This window comes from Callospermophilus lateralis, chromosome 4 (assembly GCF_048772815.1).
Source record: "Callospermophilus lateralis isolate mCalLat2 chromosome 4, mCalLat2.hap1, whole genome shotgun sequence".
NCBI classification, from domain to species: Eukaryota; Metazoa; Chordata; class Mammalia; order Rodentia; family Sciuridae; genus Callospermophilus; species Callospermophilus lateralis.
The window spans coordinates 151088802-151112721 of NC_135308.1; the positions used below are offsets into that span (position 1 = coordinate 151088802).

Consider the following 23920-nt stretch of genomic DNA (forward strand, 5'->3'; position numbering starts at 1 on the left):
ATCGGAGAAAGGGTCTCCCTAAGTTGCTTAGGGCCTCTCTAAGTTGCTGAAGCTGGCCTGGCACTTGTGATCCTCCTGCCTCAGCCTCCCACATTGCTGGAGTTACAGGGGTGGATCACCACGCCTGGCCTAAAATGTTCACTATCTGGCCCTTTACAGAGAAAATTTGCTGGTCACTGCCATAGCATATAGGACCTCTTCCTGACACCTTCCCTTAACAAATAATGAAAATGACGAGGTTAAGTTCTCAATTCTTTAATTTATCCTCTGATAAGGAGACAGGCTTTGGAGTAGTTCAAATCTTATACCACTTTAATATCACTTTGGGCAATTTTTTAAGCTCTCGATTTCTCACATTTTTCACTTGGAAAGACGATGCACATCTCAGAGGACTGCTGACAGGCTTGAGATGATATAAACTAAATACATGCCACCTGGCAGCTGATCAGCACTTGACAAGCGGTAGTTCATGCCTCCTCCCAAGTGAGGTACTGAGGAAGAGTGACTGGTCAAACAGTGAGAAAGAACACCTGGTCAGCCACCAGCCAGTCTCCTGCTCCTCCAAGCCTGGTCCTCATCCTGGCTGAAGTGTGTCACCCACTTCCCTTCCTTGTATTCAGATCAACCCCTGTCTCAGCACTGAATGCAGCCATACTCCCCAGGTCGACTCTTTTGGGGTTTGGCTTCTTTTGCTTGACGTTATGGTCAAGAGATTCCAAATGTTGTGAATAACTTATTATGTAGAGTTCTAAATCACTGATTACCTCGTGGGGCAATACTTTACTGTGAAATGTTATTTACTTTCAAAAATAACTTGAAGGGTTAGCATTATCTTCAAATGATGTTAAGATAGCTACACTGTTACAATAGCCAAGCGGTCATTCCTAGAATATTTTATTAGTCCTAATTGAACATGTAATTCTACATTTTAAAAACCTATCTTCAAATTCTTCACCTCACCCATCGATCTATTTGTTCTTCTAGATAAAAATCCTTATCTAGTGCTTGCACTATTACTCAAAGTTCATGAACTATATCTTTAATCTAATTTAACAAATATTTACTTATGCCTAACATAGAAAACGCTATCATTAAAATTTCTGGAACATTCAAAAAGAATAAGACACAGTTTTTGCTCCCAATGAGATCAGAGTCTAAATGATGGCATGCAACTGAAATGCCTAAAACAACCCAAGAGGAACACAAAATGAAATGTCCATGTTACACGTATGTATTGTGCTGGGCAGTGGGCTGGGAGCTAAGGCTACGGGGACCAACTGAACACAGTCCTGGGGAGCCTAAGCTGGCCACCTCCTTTGCTGTCTGTCCTCTGGAACAACAGAAGAGGCTTTGGCAGAGCTGGCAGGCAGCTCGTTAGAGAATCCAGAACAGGCTCCCTGAGAAGTAGGTGATCCCTGGCAAGGGATCATTAACCCAGAGTCTCAGAACAAAGAGGTGGCTTCATGAAACACACCCAAGACCAAGGACAAACCTCTTCTCGGGCGTGTCACACTCTTGTGACATTCTTGTCTTTATGGAGGACACCCCTTGGCAACTCCAGGCTTCTTCTTCCTACTTTGGACTTTCTTTCGCCAACCAAAACCACGGCCGACACTTCAAGCTGTGTCTGAAATGAAGCAACCTAAAGCCAAACTACAAGATAAGTCAGTCTGGCTTCCTCGGGAACCACTAACACTCACTTTCTTGATCAGGACTGAAAAATCTTAGGTCTTGGTAGTGAAGTGCCTTCTTAACCATTTCTAATTGTTCCTGGCTGGGCACAGTGGTGCATGCTTGGGAGGCTGAAGCAGGAGGATCACAAGTTCCAGACCAACCCGGGCAACTTAGCGAGTCCCTCAACAACTTAGCAAGATCCTGTCTCAAAATAAAAGCTAAAAAGGACTGAGGATGTAGCTCAGTGGAAAAGCACTCCAGGGTTCAATGTCCTACCTCCATTCCCGCCCCCCCCAAAAAATAGTACCCCAAAATTTTATTTCTAAATATTCCCATTTTTCTCAGTCATTTAATGTTTATTGTCCAGAGTCTCAAATGCTTTTGCACAGCTACTATCCGGGCCAATGTTTCAACAATCAATTCAAAGGAGGGAGGGAGGGAGGGAGAGAGAGAGAGAGAGAGAAGAAGAAGGGAAGAAGGGAAATTGTGCTAATTTACACTTTTAACTGAAAATCAGATCTTCATAAATAAAACCGCATCCTCCAGGGGCATGCGCAGAGGGCCAGGCCTGGACAGGGCTTAATGACTTTTGCGGCTTTAGCTGGGTGAGCAGCAAAGGAAAGGATGAGAATAAAACACCCCCACATGCCTAGGAAAGGACCTGGTTAGCCAGGGAAACCAGGAGCCACCAGGGCTGGTTTTAAATTCAACCCATCAATAAACAACTCGCCTCAGTAAACACGCTTCAGCAGCTAGAATATCACGACGGCCCTGTGTCTGGAGCAGCTGATTAGGAGCCAATCCATTCCAATAAGCACCCAGTGAGCGCCAGCTAAGCAACAGTGACACCAGTGACCTCGCTTCCACAGAGGACATCCGTGCACTCGTGCTTTTTGGCATCTGCCAGTCCCTGAAGTTGCTTCCTAAGACTCAACACAAGACGTGTCATCTGCTCTGTGCATGCCCGAGCCCAAGGCAGCTCCCTGGCAAGAGTAAGTAAAAACTCCACGGTGATAGTCTCATATCCTTTGATGCTCTTTAAGTTTCCCTTTTCATAAACACAAAAATCTTTTGCTCTAATATATATTTCCTTAGATGGTATAAAAATAAAAATTTAGGGCTGGATGTGGCTCTGTAGCAGAGCGCTTGCCTGGCATGCAGGAGGCCCCAGCTCTGAAAAAATAGATCACCTTTGTGATGCTGAATATGGAAATTTTAGCTTAAAATTTAAAAATGGTATGGTACAAATGCTTATTCTTAAAAAATGGACAACATTGCTAAATTACAGAATCATTCAGATTGGTATTTTTATTTATTTATTTAGGTAAATATTCTGAGCTCATAATCAACCAAGGTTTTCTTCTGGCAAATGTCCTGAATATGGTTTTCATGCTTTTTAATTAAGTGCTTCCACATGGCTCTGTTGTAAGTGCTTCTGTAGAGGATGGGAAAATCCCTCTAAGCCGTGTCTGTGCTCCCAGCAGCTTTCGGGGAGCAGACAGCAGCATCCTAAGCAGAATAAGAGATGATGGCTCAGCTCCTCAGCGTCTCCGGCTCTGCCTCCAACAACCTGATGAGAAGGAAAAGGGCCCTTCCCAAAGCCCGCTCCACAGGGATCCAGCATGCTGGGCCTCTAACCAGGCAGCCATATCCACCTGATCTGTGCATTTGTGCCCTGGAGCCCAAACATACCCATCATGAATATGCATTTAGGAAAGTCTCGATTTCAAGGCCCCCAACCTAAGCTCTGACAGGCTGGTCGTACTACTGTATCACAAAAGCAGGAAAAAAAATGCAATCTCATGATGTCTAACAGGAATCTCAAAATTTTACCTACTTTAAATTCTGGCTTTAAGATAACTGCACTACTTAACTCTCAAAGTTCAAGTAGATATTTTAACAATGAGGGGAATAAACTAAAATTCTGTGGGTGCCCCCTCAGGTCTCCTTTATCTTTCTTGTTGCATCCTCCTCAGCCCAACCTGACAGACGGAAGCCAACCCAGAGGCAGAGGAAGAGGCAGGAGGGTCACGTGGAAAGAATAAAGAGACCCTTGCTAATCTACAGCTGGAAATGCGGTAAGAAGTTACAGAGAATGAGAATCTGTAACTTGTAAAAATGCCCCGGCTGCTCTTTCCGCTGAGATGCCATCTTGAAATAGGAGTCAAATTAGAACCATAAAGAAAGACCTCTCTATTTGATTTAATGGGGGACTACTATGTGCCAGGTACTTGAATATTATAACTACTGCACAAAGAGGAAGCGGTATCCTCATTTTACCAGCAAGGACAATAAAACTCGAAGGAATTAAGTAATTTTCCAAGGGTCACTAATTAGCTTGCTCAGGTACTGGGTGGTGGTCTCAAGATTCCAGTCATGGTCCTGTGGCCACTACATAGCTCTGTCTTCTTTATTTAGAGGAGTGACTCCCGGGGTGGAATGGGGAGGGTACACGTGGATATACGGTGGGGGCTCTTAACACTGGCTCCATAGGTTCTGATCCTCCACTGCCACCCAAAGAGACTCACTGTCCCAGCAGTCCAGAACTATTGATGATCACAGTGCAGCTGGGGTGGTGACACTACAGTAACAAAATGATGACGGAACACATGCATGACCGAGTTTCGTCCTCACAGCCACCACGCTCAAGCGAGGTTGCTCTCAGCCTCTTTGTCCAGATGGGAAAACACAGTCTCCGGGAGGTGACTCTGCCTAGGGTGACAGAGGTAGGGAGTGGTGGGAGCCAAAGCCACTGTGCCCCAGAAAAGCATCAGACCTCTCGAGTTTGCTGGGAGTGAAAACATCACTGAAAGTCACCAACCATCCTACAGAATAATCCAGGTTCCTTAGTCTGCTCGTCGAGATCCTTCCTGACCTTGCCACAACCTTAGTGTCCAACCTTCTTCCCATCACTCCTTCCACAACCCCAGGCCCCAGGCCATTTCTTGCTGATTTCTACAAAGGCCCCGAGTGTTCCCACTTACCTAATGATACTCCTTTACGCTGACAGGGCCTTTTCTAGGGACTCCACAAAGCAAAACTTTAAGCATTAGAAACCCTCCCTCCTCACTGGAAAGGATGCTCCCACTCCCGCGGACCCACGGCGCTGTCCTGCTCTCAGACGGTCACATTTCCCCTCTTGCTGGCATTCTTACTGGGGGGCAGAGACCCCATGTCAACTCTGAACTGAAAGCCCTCCTGAGGCCAAGTGGCTGGCTGCAGGAAACAGGAGACACACTGAGGCCAGAGAGGAGAGGCACCCGAGAGACCGTTCAGCTGCCCTCCCCCCAAATCCACGCCCTTCACTACCAGCAAAATGGCGTCCAACTTATTTTTATTTATTTATTTTTTGGGTATCAGGGATCAAACTCAGGGGCACTCGACCACTGAGCCACATCCCCAGTCCTATTTTGTACTTTATTTAGAGACAGGGACTCACTGAGGTGCTTGGCTCCTGGTTTCTGCCTGAGGCTGGCTTTCAACTTGGGATCCTCCTGCCTCAGCCTTCCGAGCTGCTGGGGCTACAGGCGTGCACCACTGTGCTTTCCACAACTCATCCTTATAAGACACGGCTCTGAAGAAGATGCCCCATGGCTGTGTGACCTGGACAAATCATGTCAACTGCCCCAGAACTTAACTTCCTGGGCTACTCTGAGAACTGAGTTTGTGCGTGTTAAGTGCCCAGAACAGCACATGGCTCCTAACAAATATATTCTATTAATATTTTTCAAACTTACATAGATGAGAAAAGCAGCTCACATAATCAGCCACAAGAAGGGAGCGGTCAAGACGGAAAAGTCTGGACTGGGGAAGTGGCTCAGCGGTAGAGCGCTCACCTAGCATGTGTGAGGCACTGGGTTCGATTCTCAGCACCACATATAAGTAAATAAATTAAACACAGTTCCATCAACAACTAAAAAAAATCTAAACAAACAAACAAAAAAGATGGAAAAGTCCCAGAAGGAACAACTGTTGCGATGAATGGAGGAGAGGCTTAGATGTGAGCATCAGGGGTATTTTCCCCTAAGAAGTCAAAGGTCGAGAGGGGAAGTGAGGGTCGAGGATACAGCCCAGTTGGTAAAGCACTTGCCTCACATGTACAAGGCCCTGAGTTCGATTCCCAGTACCACAAAAAAAAAAAAAAAAAAAAAAAAAGTGGGGTGGGGGGCAGCAACTGAACACTATAAAATGACAAGTCACATGGTGGCAGAAATAGGAAAATACACCCATCCAGGTAAAATGTAAAGACAGAATTGGAGTCCAACTGGGACCCAAAGAAGATGGTCTTAGGTCAAAGAAATTTAAAAACTGATCTTTAAAAATTGATTATTTTTTTCTGACTTAAAAAGAGACCAACTCAAAATCAGCTATTTAGACTGATTTTGAGTTGGTCTCTTTTTAAGAGGGGCTTAAAGGGGCTGATCTGCCCTCTTTGCTTGGAATACATTGTTTTTGAGGAAAACATTTAATGTATCACCTGGATTCTCAGGATAATCCATAAAAGTCAATTTAATGTAATATTACTTCAGTAGTAATTATAGATTGCTTTACTATTAATAGACTATTTTGATTAGCAGGTTATTTTAATATTAACATATACATTACTAATTATGGACAACAATGTCTTTGTAACAAACCATCTTTCCTTCAGGAATGGGACTCATAAAATCCTGCATCAAGAATGCAGGCTGAGGACAGGCACACGCCTGTAATCCCAGTGGCTCAGGAGGTTGAGGCAGGAGGATCGCAAGTTCAAAGCCAGCCTCAGCAAAAGCGATGTACTAAGCAGCTCAGTGAGACCCTGTCTCTAAGTAAAATACAAAATAGGGCTGGGGATGTGGCTCCATGGTCGAGTACCCCTGAGTTCAATCCCCTCCAAAAAGAATGCAGGCCTAGGGGCTAGGATGGGCTCTGTGGCAGAGTACTTGTCCCCCATGTATGAGGCACTGGGTTTGATCCTCGGCACCACACTAAAGAAATAAACAAAATAAAGGTACTGTGTCCATCTACACCTAATAAATAAATAAATATATGTGTGTGTGTGTGTGTGTGTGTGTGTGTATACATATATATATATATATATATATATATATATATATATATATTTTAATGAGGCTGAGACTGAGTGCTGACAGCGAGGGGCACTGTCCCTCTGGGACTGCCCAGGTTACAAAGGTTCGTACTGGCCACCCTAATTATCAACACCCCCTTCACTGTCAGAAGTACTGTGGTTCCCTTAGGGACAGTCTCTCCTCCTGCTGGACAGGTGAGAATACTAACTGTGTGGCGTAGCTGAGCTCCCAGAGTTGGGGATCTCCTGGTGCAGCAATCCTGTTGTCACGCTGCAGGGACCCGCCAACAGCAGGATGCTGGTGAGGACCGTATGTCAGGATGTGGGGCACCAGACATACCCATGATGCACAAGTTCCCGGGAGTGAAGGTCCCTCACTCCAGAGGGACTTGGGGGGCCAAAGGCTGGGGGCTGAGGGACATGGGGGTCCCTGCTCTGTCTCCGAAGCACCTGCTTTTAATGGCACCTGCTCACGGCTGCTGCCCGCCCCCTCCCCTGGTATGGAAAAGACACGCTGTGGAAGTGAAGGTGAGGTGTCTTTTCCACCTTTAGGTTTGGGAGAAGGCAAGGCCAGAGTGGTTCCTAAAGCCCAGGACACCGAGAGAAGAGCAAGAAAGGAACGAGTGTCAAGATGGCGAGTGGAGAGGGGAGGAGAGGGGCCTCGACACGGGGTGAGCAGCTCTGACAACTAGGGAACAGAACTGTCCAGCCACAGCGATCGGGAGGCGAGCGGCCACTGCCATCACCAGAAACTTGTGGGTTCCAGGAAGCCACCAAGCACGTGAGACGTCACCCCAGCCTCATCACAATCCCCAGATGCACCCAGAGACTGCAGGAAGTCTGCCCGAGATCACCACGGAGGTTCAGGCCAGGCCTGACTGCAAGGGCTCGAGATCTCCCCAGAGCTCTGCTGTGGAGCTGATCTGCCCTCTCTGCTTTGTCCTCTGCAGGTGACATGTGATTACAGATAGTTTGGTTCATAACTTTTTTTTCTTCTGTGGAAAATATTTATTTTTATGTCTTTCTAGTTAATTGACACTGAACCATGTGGATGTGACCTCAGAACTACAGTGCTGTCACTGCTCCTTTTGGTAAGTCTGTAGAGGTCACTGTCCACGTTTGCACCCCAAACGTGTTCAACCAGCTGAGAAACGGAAGACATGGCTCTTAATTCGAACCATTAGTGTCACGGCCTGTTCATGTTAGAAACATACTTCAATGCCATAAACTTTCATTATTTGTAACACAGAAATTATTAGCCAATATCCTGATTATAAATTTCATTATGAGGAGCACTCATTTCCTTGCTTAAGGTGGGCTTGAGCTTTGCTGAGAACAATTTTTTTCTTCAGAATATTAATCTGTTGGGATATATAGGAAAGTACAATTTGTATGTAAGTATAAAATTTAAAAAAACAAATATTACCTTTTGAAAGGTAGCAAAAGAGACTTTTGTTTTTAAAAGTATATCGAGCATTATTATTGTGAAGATCAGTTTTATACTCATTGATAATAAATCAGATTTCTCAGCAGCTGTAACATACACTCTGATCCCTCCTCTAAAAACTTGGTCTAGCACTCAAAAAGCTAAACAACTAAAAAACAAATAACCCAATCAATAAATGGGCCAAGGACCTGAACAGACACTTCTCAGAAGATGATTTACAATCAGTTACAAATATATGAAAAAATGTTCACCATCACTTGCAATTAGAGAAATGCAAATCAAAACCACTCTAAGATTTCACCTCATTCCAGTCAGAATGGCAGCTATTATGCATAGAAACAACAATAAGTATTGGTGAGGATGTGGGGAAAAAGGCACACTCATGCATTGCTGGTGGGGCTGCAAATTGGTGCAGCCAATCTGGAAAGCAGTATGGAGATTCCTTGGAAAATTGGGAATGGAACCACCAAATGACCCAGCTGTCCCTCTTCTCGGTCTATACCTAAAGGATTTAAAAACAGCATACTACAGGGACATAGCCACATCAATGTTTATAGCAGCACAATTCACAATAGCTAAACTGTGGAGCAACCTAGATGCCCTTCAGTGGACGAATGGATAAAAAAATGTGGCATATATACAATGGAATATTACTCAGCAATAAAAGAGAATAAAATCATGACATTTGCAGGTAAATGGTTGGAGTTAGAGAAGATAATGCTAAGTGAAGTTAGCCAATCCCCAAAAAACAAATGCTGGGCTGAGGTTGTGACTCAGCAGTAGATGGCTCGCCTAGTATGTGCTAGGCCCTAGGTTCCATCCTCAGCATCACATAAAAATAAAAATAAAGATATTGTGTCTATCTACAACTAAAATTTTATATATATATATATATATATATATATATATATATATATATATATACATACATATACATATACACATATATATATGATATAAACCTCCTCTGGTTAAAAAAAATATATATATATATATATATTTTAAACCAAATGCTGAATGTTTTCTCTGATATAAGGAGCTGATTCATGGTGGAGTAGGGAGGGGGAGCATGGGAGGAATAGACAACTCTAGATAGGGTGGGGTGGGAGAGAATGGGAGGGGGCATGGTGTTAGAAATGATGGTGGAATGTGATGGACATTATTATCCAAGTACTTGTAAAGACATGAATTGGTGTGAAAATACTTTATATACAACCAGAGATATGAAAAATTGTGCTCCATATGTGGAATAAGAATTATAATGCATTCCACTGAAATATATAAATAAAAAATTAATTTAAAAAATTGGTCTAGCATTTTCTTTTTTCTTTTTTTTTTTGTAACAGGGATTGAACCCGGAGCACTTAACCACCAACCACATCCCCAGCCCCTTTTTCTAATATTTTATTAGAGACAGGGTCTTGCTGAGTGGCTTAGGGCCTCGCTAAGTTGCTGAGGCTGGCTTTGAATTCACAATCCTCCTGCCTCAGCCTCCTGAGTTGCAGTCTAACACTTTCTAAGAATGAAAGTCAGGAGTAGGCTCAGGATTTATTTGACTATGATGTTCTGCAGGGCTTCCTCTGTTGTTTCACGCATCTGGGTCTAACCCAAATCTAAGAGATCTTTTTTTGCAGGGGGGGTGGATTGAATGCAGGGGCACTCAACTACTGAGCCACATCCCAGCCCTGTTTTGTATTTCATTTAGAGACAGGGTCTCAACCAAGTTACTCAGCACCTTGCTGTTACTGAGGCTGGCATTGAACTCAAGATCCTCCTCTGCCTCAGCCTCACGAGCCATTGGGATTACAGGCGTGAGCCACTGCGCCTGGCCCCAAACAGAGATCTTTAAGAGATGCCTTCAATTTCTTTTATACAGTGACTGATAAATCCTGATATTTATAATTTTCAACTTGATATACTGAGGATTTGTTGTCATTTTACTTTGAATGAAATAGTTTGTCTCTCCCATGTGAGAACACAGATATGGCCAGGGGCAAACATTTTCTTTCTTTCTTTTTGGTAGCAAGGATTGAACTCCGGGAGCTTAACCACTGAGATGCGTCCCCAGCCCTTTGTATTTTTAGAAAGGATTTCGCTAAGTTGCTGCGGGCTTGGCTAAATTGCTGAAGCTGGCTTTGAACTTGTCAACCTCCTGCCTCAGTCTCCGGAGCCACTGGGATTATAGGTATGTACCATCACACCCAGCCTGGGGCAAACATTTTCTATATCCAAACTTTCGAGTGGAATTTGGTACTCCAAGAGCTTTAGTAGAGTTCTCTTTTTCCTCTTTAAAAATCACAATTATTAGCCTATATGAGCCGTACAAAAAAAAAATGAATTTCTGTGTGACATTTTCATACATGCATAAAACATACTTTATCCAATTTTCTCATGAAATAATCAGTGCCTAGAATAGACAATTAAAACTTTCATTTAAAAATTGTTTCAAATCATTGTTTACCAATTATAGGAATGAACATTTTGTAGGAATTCAATAGGCATCGAGGGTTAGCAAAGTCTCATTGTTCTTTTCCTTTTGAGATATTTTATAGTAGCAAAAAATTAACATGTTCCACATATCTAATCATCATTATAAAAATACAAATTATGATAGTGAAACAAAAGTGTTTTTGTTTTTAATTAAAGCAGTGAAATAAATAAACAGTGCATTACAGAAGTCATGGGGCGGGATGGTCACAGGACCCCCAGGTTCAGATCACCCGTCTCACTGCCGTCTGGCCCGGCTCTCCACCTACAGTTTGTCAAGGGAAATCTTTTTACTTCTTCTGGGAGATGTTACTCAAACCTCTGGTTTTGTCTTTTCACAAAGGATACACAGGTAAGATTTCTAAAACAGAGGAGGACTGAGAGAAGCTATATTAAATAGGGAAATGCACCAAGATGTACTGCAGCTTCTTCTTAGCTCAAGAGACTGTCAGAACCCTTATCTGATTGATAGTCATTTCTGTATCTTGTGGGTTTATTATGCTATCAAGGTATTATGTCTTTGGAAAAGACTGTAGGGAGTAAGTCAAACAAAGAGTCTGAAAACCCTCAGGATGGCAAGGTTCCCTTCTTTACATCTTAGGGGGAAGACCCACAAAGCCCATCGCAGCTTGGGACCCCACATTACGCTTTTGAATGGACAAATGAACAGCTCGGAGCAGTCAGAGAGCATGGCAGGAGGAATCTCTAACAGGGAAGGAACCCATCATCTCTAAGCTCGTGGAAGGAAGTGCGCTCCAGTTCTATGAAATCAGAACTGTGGGTTCCCCGGACTAGTAAGAGGTAGACAAAAAAAAAAAATTAGGTTCTGAAACCAACAACTGTGACCTTGACCACAGCTAGTCTTCTGGTAAATGCTGGCTGCTGGTACAAAGGTTATAATGATGAACAGTTTAAAAATGCTCGCTGTCTCAATGTCCTGTGTGGAGGACCAAAGCAAGAAAGGCATGCTCTCCACCCTCAGGGAGGCAGGAATCCAAACAGGGAGAAGTTAAACATTAGAACGCTCCACCACAGAATCATCAGTTTTGGAATAAGAAGAGCAACACGGACTGAAACATGTGACTAAGAACTGGGATTTAAGCCAAGGTCCTGAATATTAATTTAACCCAGATTAAAAATGGAAGCCAATCAAGTAAAGAATATTAAAAGGTGAATCTGACTAAGTGGTCAATTCTCTGTCTTTAAAAAGTTATTTCTACTAGGTATGGTGGAGCAACTCAGGAGACGGAGGCAGGAGGATTGCAAGTTCAAAGCCAGCCTCAGCAACTCAGCAAGGCCCTGTCTCAGGAAAAAGAAAAAAAAGCAAGGCTGGGGATGTAGCTCAGTGGTAAAGCACCTCTGTGTTTAAAATCCAGTACCAAAAAATAAATAAATAAAAAAATATTTCTTAGGTTGGGTGTGTAGCTCAGCAGTAGAGCACTCGTCTAGCAAGTGTGAGGCCCTCAGTTTCCTTTCCAGCACAGCAAAAAAAAAAAAAAAAAAAGTTGTTTCCTTATGCTATACATCTTCGAAATGATTGAAGCAGGCTGAGAAAGGTCAAGCTCTTTTAGAGAGAGAGAGAGAGAGAGAGAGAGAGAGAGAGAGAGGAGACACACATGTGTGTATGTGTATGTTAGTATCAAAGCAGAAAGATTTGATCTGAGAATTTATAATCTCGGATTCTATGTTATTCCACTGAAATAGCATATAATGTCAAGCTGCAAATGCAGATCTGTTCTGTCACATAGCTGATTCTTGACAAGAAAACACTTAAAACTCAAAATTGTAAAAGAAACATAAGAAAATCAACACCATAAAAGAATTAAAAACATGCTGCAATTGTCATTCAGAGATCAACTGCACACCACTTATAGTTCATATTTAACAACAACAGTGCTATCAGTTGACAACTGTATAGCATCTACCATGCAGCAAACTTTAATCTTCAGAACTGGCTATGAAGTACACACTACTGTTCTTTCCATTTAATAGGAGAATTGAGACACGGATTGGCGATTACTTGTCCTCCCAACTCCAGTTTTACAACTTCACTAGTGAGACTTTAGGTCAGAGGTTTAAAAAAGAGAAAGACATAAAGAGACTCTAATGCAGAATTAAATCTCATTTTTTTAAAATAAACTCAGAAAAACGGCTTATATTCTTCATAGACTTCAGTGAAGTCGCACGTGATGGCACGCGGGCACGGAACAGTAAACATGAAGTCGCAAATCAATCTAGGGAGAGGCAGAGCTGTAAGCAGGGGCGTGCTCCAGAAACGGTACGGTGTCAGCAGACCAAACCAGCCTCTGCCATTTCCCTCAGGACTGAGGGGAGCATCTTTTTTCATGACCCACACACAGAAGAGTATCCCATGTAAATGATAATATGAGGCTGCATCATATACTGCAATAAAAGTAACCAGCAATAAAAAAATCATTTGAAAGAAATTTTGGCTCTGCTAAAAAGTAAAAAATACTGCTCCCCAGGCAGAATGAGCCACTTTTTTTTCAAGCTCTGAAAGCACTCTGCACACAGCTCTACTCGGTAGATTATCTGCTCGTGCGGCATCTTCCCACGAAACGAGTCCTTGCAGGGTCTGGATTCATTGCTTCCAGGACTTCGGGACATCCTGCCTCTAACAGCACGGAGACTTAGGGAATGATAAGGTGCTTTCTCACCACTGTTTATACTCCACAGTCTCAAGTTTTAGATCATCCATCTCTCTCAGCAAAAAACATCTGAAGACACTTATTTAACCTTGTGATAATATAGCCTGTTAATTACTAATCACAAAAACAGAAGGAAATAGGTATTTTAAACACATGAGATGAAGAGACAAATAGAAGTGTTAATCTTTTCTTCCTACACAAAATGCATTGTTTTGCCCTAACTTCGATTTGAGAATCACTACTTCCATCAAAAGAACAAATCTCCCGTGGGGTTTGGTGAGAAGTCAGTCTACATATGTGAAGTACTCGGAGTGGCACCTGACAGACAGGAAACACCAAGAATCCTACTAATTTCATTCAGATCGTCATCTCCAATGCCGTTTCTTTTGACTGGAAAAATGTCCCTACACTCCAGCTCCATCCCTAGACGGCAAACCCCTTTAAGGCCAACTTCAAATGCTATCTCTTCAAGGTGTTATTTTAATCCACCTCTCATGGGGTTTGACTTTCTCACTGAAAGAGGCACCAGATCGACAAAGTGTAGTGAGAAGCCATGCCCAAGAAGCCAAAATAAAGATAAAGAAAAAAAGAATAAGACATAGAGTGCAAGAGATACAAGGACCAAATAAGATTCCAGGAAGATAGAAGAAAGAAAATCAGCAAAAAATCTAAGAAATTTTCCCAGAACTGAAGAACGTGAGTTTTTAGTTTGAAAGGTCATAGACAAAACACGCCCCATACCAGACATATCAGCATGAAATTTAAGAACAATAAATAAAAACAGAAGCTCTTCCAAGCTTCTAGGAGATAAAAAGTTATGTATGATGGGATCAGGAGCAAGAGAAAAAGACGATAAAGCAAAGTCTTCAGGATCCTGAAGGAAATAGAAGTCCACATCCAATCCACCTGCTCCCTGAGGGACATCTGGAACACGCTAAAAAAAAAACCCGACTCCTGGGAGCACTTTGTCAAGAACCTATGGGAGGTGTTCATGCACACCACAGACTCAAAAAGGGAAGACAGAGATCCACAGAAAGGAAACCCCGAGGTTCTACACACAGACGACATTAGAGAGCTTACTGTCCTCAGATCCCATCAACACCAAGCCTGCAGGTGCCTTTTGACATGGCGAGCCAGGACGTGCCTCTAGGTGTTACTGTCATTGTTCTAGGGCAGTCTGAGCCCACAAGAGGCTTCCAGAGGCTTCAGCTCTTACCTGTAACACAGCAGCAAGCAGGTACACAACTACGAAGATCACGGTCAGCGAGGTGTGGCCGCTCTTCATCAGGTGGATGGTGTAGAGGAAGATCAGATGCCCGGGGATCACCAGAAGCAGAAGCACCTGGGCAGACTTATTATTTACTCCTGCGACAGAAAATGTAAATGTTACTAAAACAAAAACAGATTCTGGTTAATCATAATTCAGAATTATTAAAATCTGAGGATTACTTTCTAGTTACTACATCTCATAACATCAAATAAAGTTCAAGCATTAAAAATAAGTTTCAATTATTTACAATTCACTTATTTCTCTGAAATTTTTACTATTTGTCATATGTCATTAAATGAAAGGTGGTTGCTAAAAACTTGCAACAAAGAACATTAGTCATACTTAAGTATCTACCATAAAAACAGGGAAGACAAAAGAGAAAGTTCTTGAATGCTTTGATTTTATATATTCCTCTAGAGTTCTATCACTGGTATTACAAAGGTGGGCATTTCTGATCTTTATTCAAAAGTCAAAAATCACACTTGTATTCATTAGGAAAAGGAAGTGACAAGAATAGTGAGGTTCAAAAATATAGTCTCCCTTTTGAGGCAGTCCCTTGCCTGGTTGAAATAAATAATGCACCAATCCTTATCGCTGAGGCTCTCCCCTCATTTACAAAGACCAAAAAAAATGGACAAAGGAAGAGTCCACCTGTCTCCCCAAAGCACCTAGCAATGCCTTGTTGTTGTTGTAAGGTTCCTTTTTCCTAATAAACAAGATATACCAGAAAGAGAGAAATAAAAGAGAAAACGCATAAGCAAAGATACAGATGTCTTCCTGTTCACCAAGGTCAGCTCCCAGTGACGGGACAGCTACGCAACAGTCACACAACGTGGGTGTCTGTCATCTCAGAGAGTAGTAGTTCCTCATCTAAAATCTGCAAAAGGCCACATGCACATACCTGGACCAAAAAAAGTCCTAAACGGGTAGTAGCAACCTTTGGGTTCATCTGGCAGTTCTCCTGGAATGCTGTGTAAGTGGAGGTAGGTGGAGATCCTGCTGGCCTGGATGGCCACCAAGTTGCCACCAATACCTGGAACACAGGAAACACATAAAGAAGTGAGCCTCTTGTTTTAAACAACTTGCACACATTCAGCCAAAAGCAAGCCTCTTTTTGTCACATTGTGGGCCAATTTTAAAAATTGCTTCAATTTATCCAAAAGTTCTCCTGCAACGTTGATTTAACATTGAGGTTGATATTCTAAAATCACAAAATCACTGAAAGAAAAATGTGTTCATTATTTTTTCATATCTGTCTGGTATAAAAGCAGAATAGAATGGGCAACTTTTAAACATCATTATCATAATCAAGATATAAAACTAGGTAATAAGATGTTCATGTTTATCTCCCCAGTGAGAAGGAAACTAAGCTCAATTTATTCAAATAGACAAAGCTTGGGACTTTTCTTGTAGCTTTCCAAGACAGTGGCAGCAGGCACCAAAAAGGGTGACTCGAGAAACTTGCCTTTTTAACCTAAAGGTCCTCTCACCAACTCTGAGGTGGAGGAAGTGACGGCAAGATGTGATATGAATTCCAAAGTGGCGGCAGAGTTGGCCTGCCACATGGGACAGGGACAGAAACATTTGAAAGCCCTGCCTCCCAGGACCTGTGCTGCTTGCAGTGGAGATGCATTCTGAGAAATGCACTGGCAGGCGATTTCACTGCCGTGTGGATACCACAGAGGGTGCACACACAGAATGAGCCTGTGGAAGCATGTCCAGGCGAAGCGAACTTACCCCGCCATTAGATGTGAGGCCCATCGTTGACCTCATCATGCAGTACATGACTGCACTGGCGAGGAAGACTTCCATACAAGAAGAGTTAGAGGACAGTTCTAAGGGTGTCTGAATTAGGTGCCAAAAGCTTTGATCACACCTGGGAGACTGAGGACAGCCAGACTCTGCCCAAGAGTGTCACCCACTGTGGACCCAAGTTACCTGCAAGGAAGGTAGTCTCTCCCCCCAAAACTGAGGTCAGACTGTCATGGGTTTGGTTTTCTAATTGGATTATCTGGCTATTGCTTGATGATGACTTCTTTCCTTGTCAATTTAGAAGGTGATTTTTAGGACCCAGCAATAGGTAACTTACTAAGGAGAAACCCAGCTCTAGCAACCTACAAATCTAACCAGTTTATGTGGAACATAGGTGTCATGCTCAGAGACGTGTGGCTTGACTGATTTTGTTCAAAGCATATGACCTCGATGCTGCCTGTTACCGAGTGATGTTCTGCATTGTAACACAGCTGTCCAGTAACAGAAAAAAATATAAGTAGAGAAAGGGGAAAAGCAAGAGCTCTTATTGTCCTGTAGAGTGGATAGAGTGATCTCTTTTTGTGCCAGTGCACCAAAAATAAGGCAATTTAAATGTTATATTTTTAAATCTGAAATTATAATGACTTATTTTAAACTATATGAAGCTTCACAATTTCCTCAGCACATGTCATTTAGTAAATAAAAAACTCATTAAAAGAAAATGCTTAAGATAATTTTAAAATGTGGTTCATCATGAAAATGTTGAAAAAGTGCATCCCACAGGGTTCTGGAAAATTTTCTAAAGGAAAATAAATGTGTTTTAAAAATCACACAGACTAGGTGGAACAATAAGGCTCATAAATGTGGAGCTGTTTCTGCAGATTTCTGACAGTGCTCACAGATTTGGGCTTGCAAACTGCCCAAGCCACTTACTAGGACCTCAGTGGTAGCTAACCTCTCTGGCGCCTCCATTTTCAAATCTGAAAATAAAGATAATTTATACCTGCCTCATAAGGATGTTGAGAGAATTAAAATAATGCTACATAAAAGATGCTTGGCAAAGTTCTTGACCCAGCTAAGGCTCCACAAATGTTAGCTACTGTTGATAATAATAACAGCAAACAATTTATACAAATAGTATGTTTCTGACCTGCTGTTTTCCTAACTATAAGGACCTCACACTTAACCTGAAGGAGTGCTCACTGGCCAGAGGATACCAAGGAAATGAGTTGCTTTTCAATTCACACATTACTTTGTTTAAAAAAAAAAAAGAGAGAGAGAGAGAATAAATCACTTGGTGCCCATATTTTAAATAGCCATTTAAATTGCCTTGTGTTTACTCAGTGAATTTTCTACTAGAAGTCTGTGATGACTGTTGTTAAGTCTGGATTTCCTAAATCTGAGCTCACTTTCTAAAGTAAACAATTAGAACAGAACACTGAAAAACCAGCATGAATCGGTCCTCATCTGATGGAATACATAAACAAGGACCCTAACTCATTCCTCATTCACCAAGAGGGAACTCATAGGCCCTAGAAACTGAAGGAGGCAAAAGTATTTATACTACACAACACAAGCACTTTATCACAGAGTGTTGCTGGGGTAAATGAGGGAGAAACCAACTTAACAAAACAACCCAGTCTTGTCATCATCCCTGGGTTTCTGTTCACAGTCCCCGGAAGGAGGAGGAGTTAATGTTAAGAACCAGACTCATGTACAGCAAGCGACTGCCTTCAGAGACACTGTCCAACGCCAGAGAGTTTCCATAAAAACTTATGAATCTCAGGTTCCTTTCATCTTGGCCTACTCTGGGGATTCTCCCAGGGGTGACGAGTCATTTGGTGATTTATCAGCTGTGGAATGCCCTGATGCCAATGCAGAAGCAGATGCTACAGGACAGAATTCCCTTGGATTGAGTTGGAGACCAAGAGCTACTAATGATTACCTGGAACTCTCTTCAAAAAACCCACAAATTTGTTGGTAGAACTTTTTAAAATTAAAACTGTTTTTGTCATCCCTGTGTTACCAGGTAACAGACTAACGTTTATGGGAATAAGTGTAAATAAACCCTTGTAAACAATCAGTTGGTCACCTCCCTCTTCCTGTGTCCCCGAGGCCTCATGCTATAGTCCAGGAAATTGATGTTATGATGGCACCAAACTAAAAAAAAAAAATGAACTGAGACTTCAGAAAGACACTAGCAAGACTTTTCCAGGTAAGATGAATAAAATTTTAAAGTAACAACATAATTAGTGAAGAGACTAATTAAAGTGTTAGGTAACCTCTTATGGCTCATCATGATCACTGTTTTATATTTTTAAACTACTGCAGAATTATTACCTTGGAATAGTTTCCTTTGATGTCAAAAAATCCTTTCTTGTTACCAAGATATACACCGTGTTTCTATTAGGAGCTTGTTATTAGCATTTCTTTTAAATTATTTAAATTCTTCAGAGACTAATTGCATTATTAAAGCTCGCAGAGAGCTTCTAAAGATAGTCTCACATAAATTAAAAACATTAGTAAAAAACAGCTTGTCAATATACTAAATAATTAGTGAGATGCTTCAGAATCCACGGGATCTAATTTTAGAGATCTTATGCTAGAATAAGCTCCACTGATAATGAAAACACAGGAAGAAATTATCAGTAGGTTCATCTAGGGACGGCTTTAAAATTCAAATTTATGTTTTTGTTAAATTTAGCAATATATGTTTCCAGTAAATGTTTAGCACTCACATCATGGAATATATTTCAAATTCTGTCAAGAATTCTCTTACACATGCTCAAAGGAACCCAAAATAAAAGTTTATCTTCTCAAAAAGTCAGTCCTCATAAGCGGCCCCTGGACAGAGCTGGACCCTTCACGCCCCTCCACACCGCAGCCTGCACACTTCTAGAAGCCTCTGTTCAAAGCCCCTGTGAGCCAACTGCTTTCAGATTCAAGAAATGCAAAGGGCTGGGCAGACATGTCGTTTACCTTTTCACATTTTTCAGAAGAAATACATAGAACTCATCCTGGTGAAGACCCTTCTGCAGTGTGCTCTCCTCCCAAGTGCCCCACCTACGGCTTCCTTCCCCACACATCCGTTCACAGCTGGATACAGACTGGGTGGCCCCAGGGCTCAGATGAGGCAAGTCTGACCCTGTGTGCTTTCAGCATGGCCACACCTGGCCATCCTCCTCACCCCACAGTGTCATCCAAGTAATATGATTTTCTATTTGTGCTGTGACGTGAAAAGCCAGGAAACACTGTCCTAGAGAAATGAATGTCTCTACTCTTTTGGGACAATGGATGCCGTCACTCATAGATCCCTTCAGCTCAGTCTTTCTTCCTTACTCTGTCTAGATTTCCACCTGTCTGTCTGCAGGACTCCTTTTCTTGCCTCAGTGAATTAAGGTGCATCTGTCTTTCCATTTCACGGACCTGCCCCCCCTCTCTTGCTCTGCGTCTGTCACACGCACTGCCCGCCCTTCTCTCTTGGTCCTTGGCAGAAACACAAACACAGTGAAGTCGTATTCAGCTCTCCCATCTTAGGAAAAGGTCCTCATTTGGTCTTCTAGATCCTCATTCAGACTTCTAATTCCCTTATTCTCATTGCCAACCACTTAGGACTATAAAAGTGCTTCTTCCAAAATCCTAATTGTTTTATACTAAATATTTATGTAGATACGTAGGCTATAAAGAATCATGCTACAAAACACCCCACACCACCACCCCATGAGAAAATGAATGCATCACCTTGACGTTGACATACCCCGTGTGTCCCCCTTGCAGGGATCATCCTTAATTGTTTTTCATTCTCTAGCTTTTCTCACAGACTACCATGTCACGTGTACGCCCCTCAGCAAGACATAGTTAGTTTTACATTCTTCTGAACTTTATGTAAATGGAATACTTTATCCTATATTAAGTTCATAGGATTCATCCTTGCTCTCGGGTGAGGTGTAATTCATTCACTTTTATTGTTAATATTATTCTATTGTAAGACTACACCCGCATTTATTTAGCCTGCTATTCAACCAAACTGAGCTATCAAATGACTTCCTAATGATTGAACAAATGGTCCCCCTGGAGTCATCCTTCTGGGCTACATTACAGCTGTCTTCCTCCCAACAATGAGTTCTAGCTCAACTCTTTCATCGTCTGCCTATGAAATACTTATTCCTTGTTCTTTAACTTTTTAAAAAAAAAAAAAAATCTGTTAAGTCCTATTGTCCCAGATGTGCGACACCTAGAAAAATGTAAATTGAGCAACAAATACACAACTTATGGAAACTTTGGAAAATAAATATGTTTCTAGAGTGCTACTCTTTTGAGAAAAGTAATAGTTGAATGATTACAGAGTTTGAGATATATATTTACATATTTAAGATGCAAAGGATATATAAGTTCTAGAATATGATTTCCAATCTATTTTAATGCATCTGTGTCAGTTTTCTTGAAATAGTCATAAAACTGAAACTTGGGACTTAATGGACGAAAAAGTTCCTATCTAAATATTTACTCCTATCTCCAGAGCTTAAGGAACAGACTAACTAGGAGGAAATGCTAAGAAACCAGTATTAAACTAATTTTCCTAGTTAAACAGGAGAAATTAAGTAATAAGAGTCACTATCGTTGCCAATTTTTTGTTCAAGCTGGAGGAAGCATCTTTCTAATTCTACTTCTTTGAATTCACCTCATCACTTCCCACTAAAATATATGAAAATTTTTGTTTCTGTTCTAAGTTGTGTTATTTAACAAGAAAATTTCCCGATTCGGTAACATAAGAGTCTGTAGCAAGACTAAGTATACTCCTTAACTTATGCATTTACTCCTCCAACAATTACCAAACCTCAACATGGTAGGAATTATGCAAAGAGTTATACAAAAAGAAAATTATCATTCAAAATAAATACATAATGCAATAAAATTGCTAAAAGCATACTGTGGAAGTGAAGAAAAGAGAGAGCTACCAAAGGTAAGTATCTAGTTTGCAGAAGATGTGACATGTTAATTGGGTCTGGATAAATGAGCAGAACTTCCCAGGGGAGAATAAGAACAGGAAGTACACAGCCCTGGCACCCAGGGACAACAGGCTGTGTTCAGTTCATCAAGGAGATTCGAGCTTTGCGGTGTGTGGAGTGGCAGGGAAGGGAGCCGGGAGGCTGAGTCAGGGCAGACTGGCCCAGTATGTCGTGACACTTTATCCTCTAGGAAATAGAAAACTATCTGTGCTCTGAAGAAGGGCCAAGAGCAGGTTTGGGGGGAAAGTAACTTACAGCAGACGTGGACAACAAATTAAACTGGGCAAGAGAGAAGGAGCAGGGAGGCACTGTGCGGATAAACCCAGGAAAGACACTGAACAAAAGGACAACAGACAGAACATGGAGACTCATTCAGAAGGTATTTCAAAAGCCCATAAAAGCAGAGTATAGAGGAGGAGCATGTGGCATTTTGCTTGGGATACAGGGAGATGGAAATACCAGAAGCAGAGAGGAAGAGTGGGTGTAGGGGAGACGGGGAGTTCACTAAGGAGCTATAATGGTCTTTCATATGAAAGCATCTAATTTAAAGTGTGAGTCTGGAAGTGAACATGTTTCAGGGCTAGAGATAAAGTACTAAAGCCACATGACAAAGAAACGGTTCTCAAACTTTTGTATGTTATCAGAATCGGCTGATGGGTTCTACCTCAGAGCTCCCTAATCAGGCTTGAAAATTTGCCCTTCTTAGATCCCAGGGGCCGCACTTTGAAAATCTCTGGTCTAGACAAAATCACTCACAAAAACGGTGAAGAGAGCCAGGTGCAGTAGCAAAATGCTGCCTCAAAATTAAAAAAAAAAAAAAAAAAAAAGGGCTGAGAGTATAAGTGCCCCTGGGGTCAATCCCTGGTACAAAAAAAAAAAAAAAAGGTGAAGACAGAATAGAGAATGATCCAGAGAGAACAGTCTTGAAGAATATAAACAATTAAGAGGCAGATAGAAAGGGGCTGGGGTTGTGCTCAGCGGTAGAGCATTCGCCCTGTATGTGTGGGGCCCTGGGTTCGATCCTCAGCACCATGTAAAAATAAAATTAATTAAGGTATTATGTCCAACTACAACTAAAAAATAAATATCTTTTTAAAAAGAGGCAGGTAGAAAACAGAAACCAATGAAAGGGAATTCTCCGAGAATGGCAGGGGCACGAGGAGCTACCTGATCACACGCAGGCAAAGGGAAAAGATGAACAGAGGAAGGCAGGGGAGAGTACAATAACAGGCGGAGGGCAGGTCCCACCGAGCTGCAGTGGCACAGGTTCACCTGTCACTCTTGGACAGAGCCAGCCCCTCCTCCGAGACTGGCCAAATAGCGTTAAGCAGACGGTGGTAAAGGCAAGCACAGAGGTGGAGAGAAAGGAAAGACCAGCGCTGACAGCCTCTCTCCTCCGCAGTCTGCCCTCCAGAAACACGGAAGGCACTGGCCCAGCAGAAGGAAGGTCCCCCGTGCCAATGGAGACCTGGATGTGCACAGGAGAGAAGAGTGCGGCACATGTCAGTCTCACAGGAATACAGAAGATAGCACCTCCTCCTTTATCTTCTTAAAAAACTCTTAAAAGCACAAACAATCACAATGTATTACAGGATTTATAACAACGTAGAATGTATGCCAAAAAGAACACAAGAAAGAGCAGCGATTCACGTGTCCTGATGGAGGTCTCTTCTCTGAAATGTAAAGTAGTACATTTCTGTTTGAACAGATAAAATACAGCAGAGGCCCTCAGCCGTAGGTCAGTGGTTCCCGAAGTGGCCTGTAGGAAACTTGGATCCAGAAATTCTAATCCCAAGCTGGCAGAAGTACCCAAAGCAGAGATTTACGAAAATGATATTGTAAAATAAAGACCATAAGAATCCTGTACTAGAAAAATCTGTTTAACCTAATATTTACCAAACTGACCACAGAATTCACTTTTCAAGCTGTACTCACTAGCACCTCATAAAAACTAGTGTTACCACAAAATGTATTTGGAAACTGCTAAAATTAGAGAGATGCTGGCAAGTCTCAGGAGATATTCTAATCAGAGTATCAATTCAGGTAAAGTTTAAACAATGTATTTGTATACCTGAGAAAAGAAGTAATTAATAGCTGCACAATTTCAGGGGTGGGGGGCCGGGGAAACACAGGTTTAGGGACCACCACTGGGTTTAAATCCTGACTCACCACTTACTGGATTTGAGGCATCGGGCAATTTACTTCTTGTGAAGATTAAATGATAAGGTAGTATCCATAAAAGAACTGTAAGTTCCTGGGGCTCACTAAATAGCAAACGATGAAAAAAGAGCAGGAGGGGGAGAACAAGGATAGGGGTCCTTTACATATCCACCTCAGCATATTTAAGAGGAAATTCAGTTCTCCAAAGCTCCAGCTTACATGGGGAACATAGAGGAAATCTTCTCTGCAGATATTTTTTTTAATATTTACTTTTTAGTTGTAGTCGACACAAAACCTTTATTTTATTTATTTATTTTTATGTGGTGCTGAGGATCCAACCCAGGGCCTCACATGTGCGAGGCACGCATTCTACCGCTGAGC

General features: G+C 42.0%; 1 protein-coding gene across 3 annotated transcripts in view; it reads right to left on the bottom strand.

Moving 5' to 3' along the window:
* Slc41a2 (solute carrier family 41 member 2) overlaps window positions 1-23920 on the bottom strand; it is a 118613-nt gene that overhangs the window by 20621 nt on the left and 74072 nt on the right. For all 3 annotated transcript variants that reach the window (XM_076853247.2, XM_076853248.2, XM_076853246.2), the window contains exons 9-10: window positions 15520-15651; window positions 14565-14713 (exon numbers count right to left, since the gene is read on the bottom strand). In XM_076853247.2, the coding sequence (XP_076709362.2) occupies window positions 14565-14713; window positions 15520-15651 (281 nt within the window). The remainder of the gene's footprint in view (window positions 1-14564; window positions 14714-15519; window positions 15652-23920) is intronic.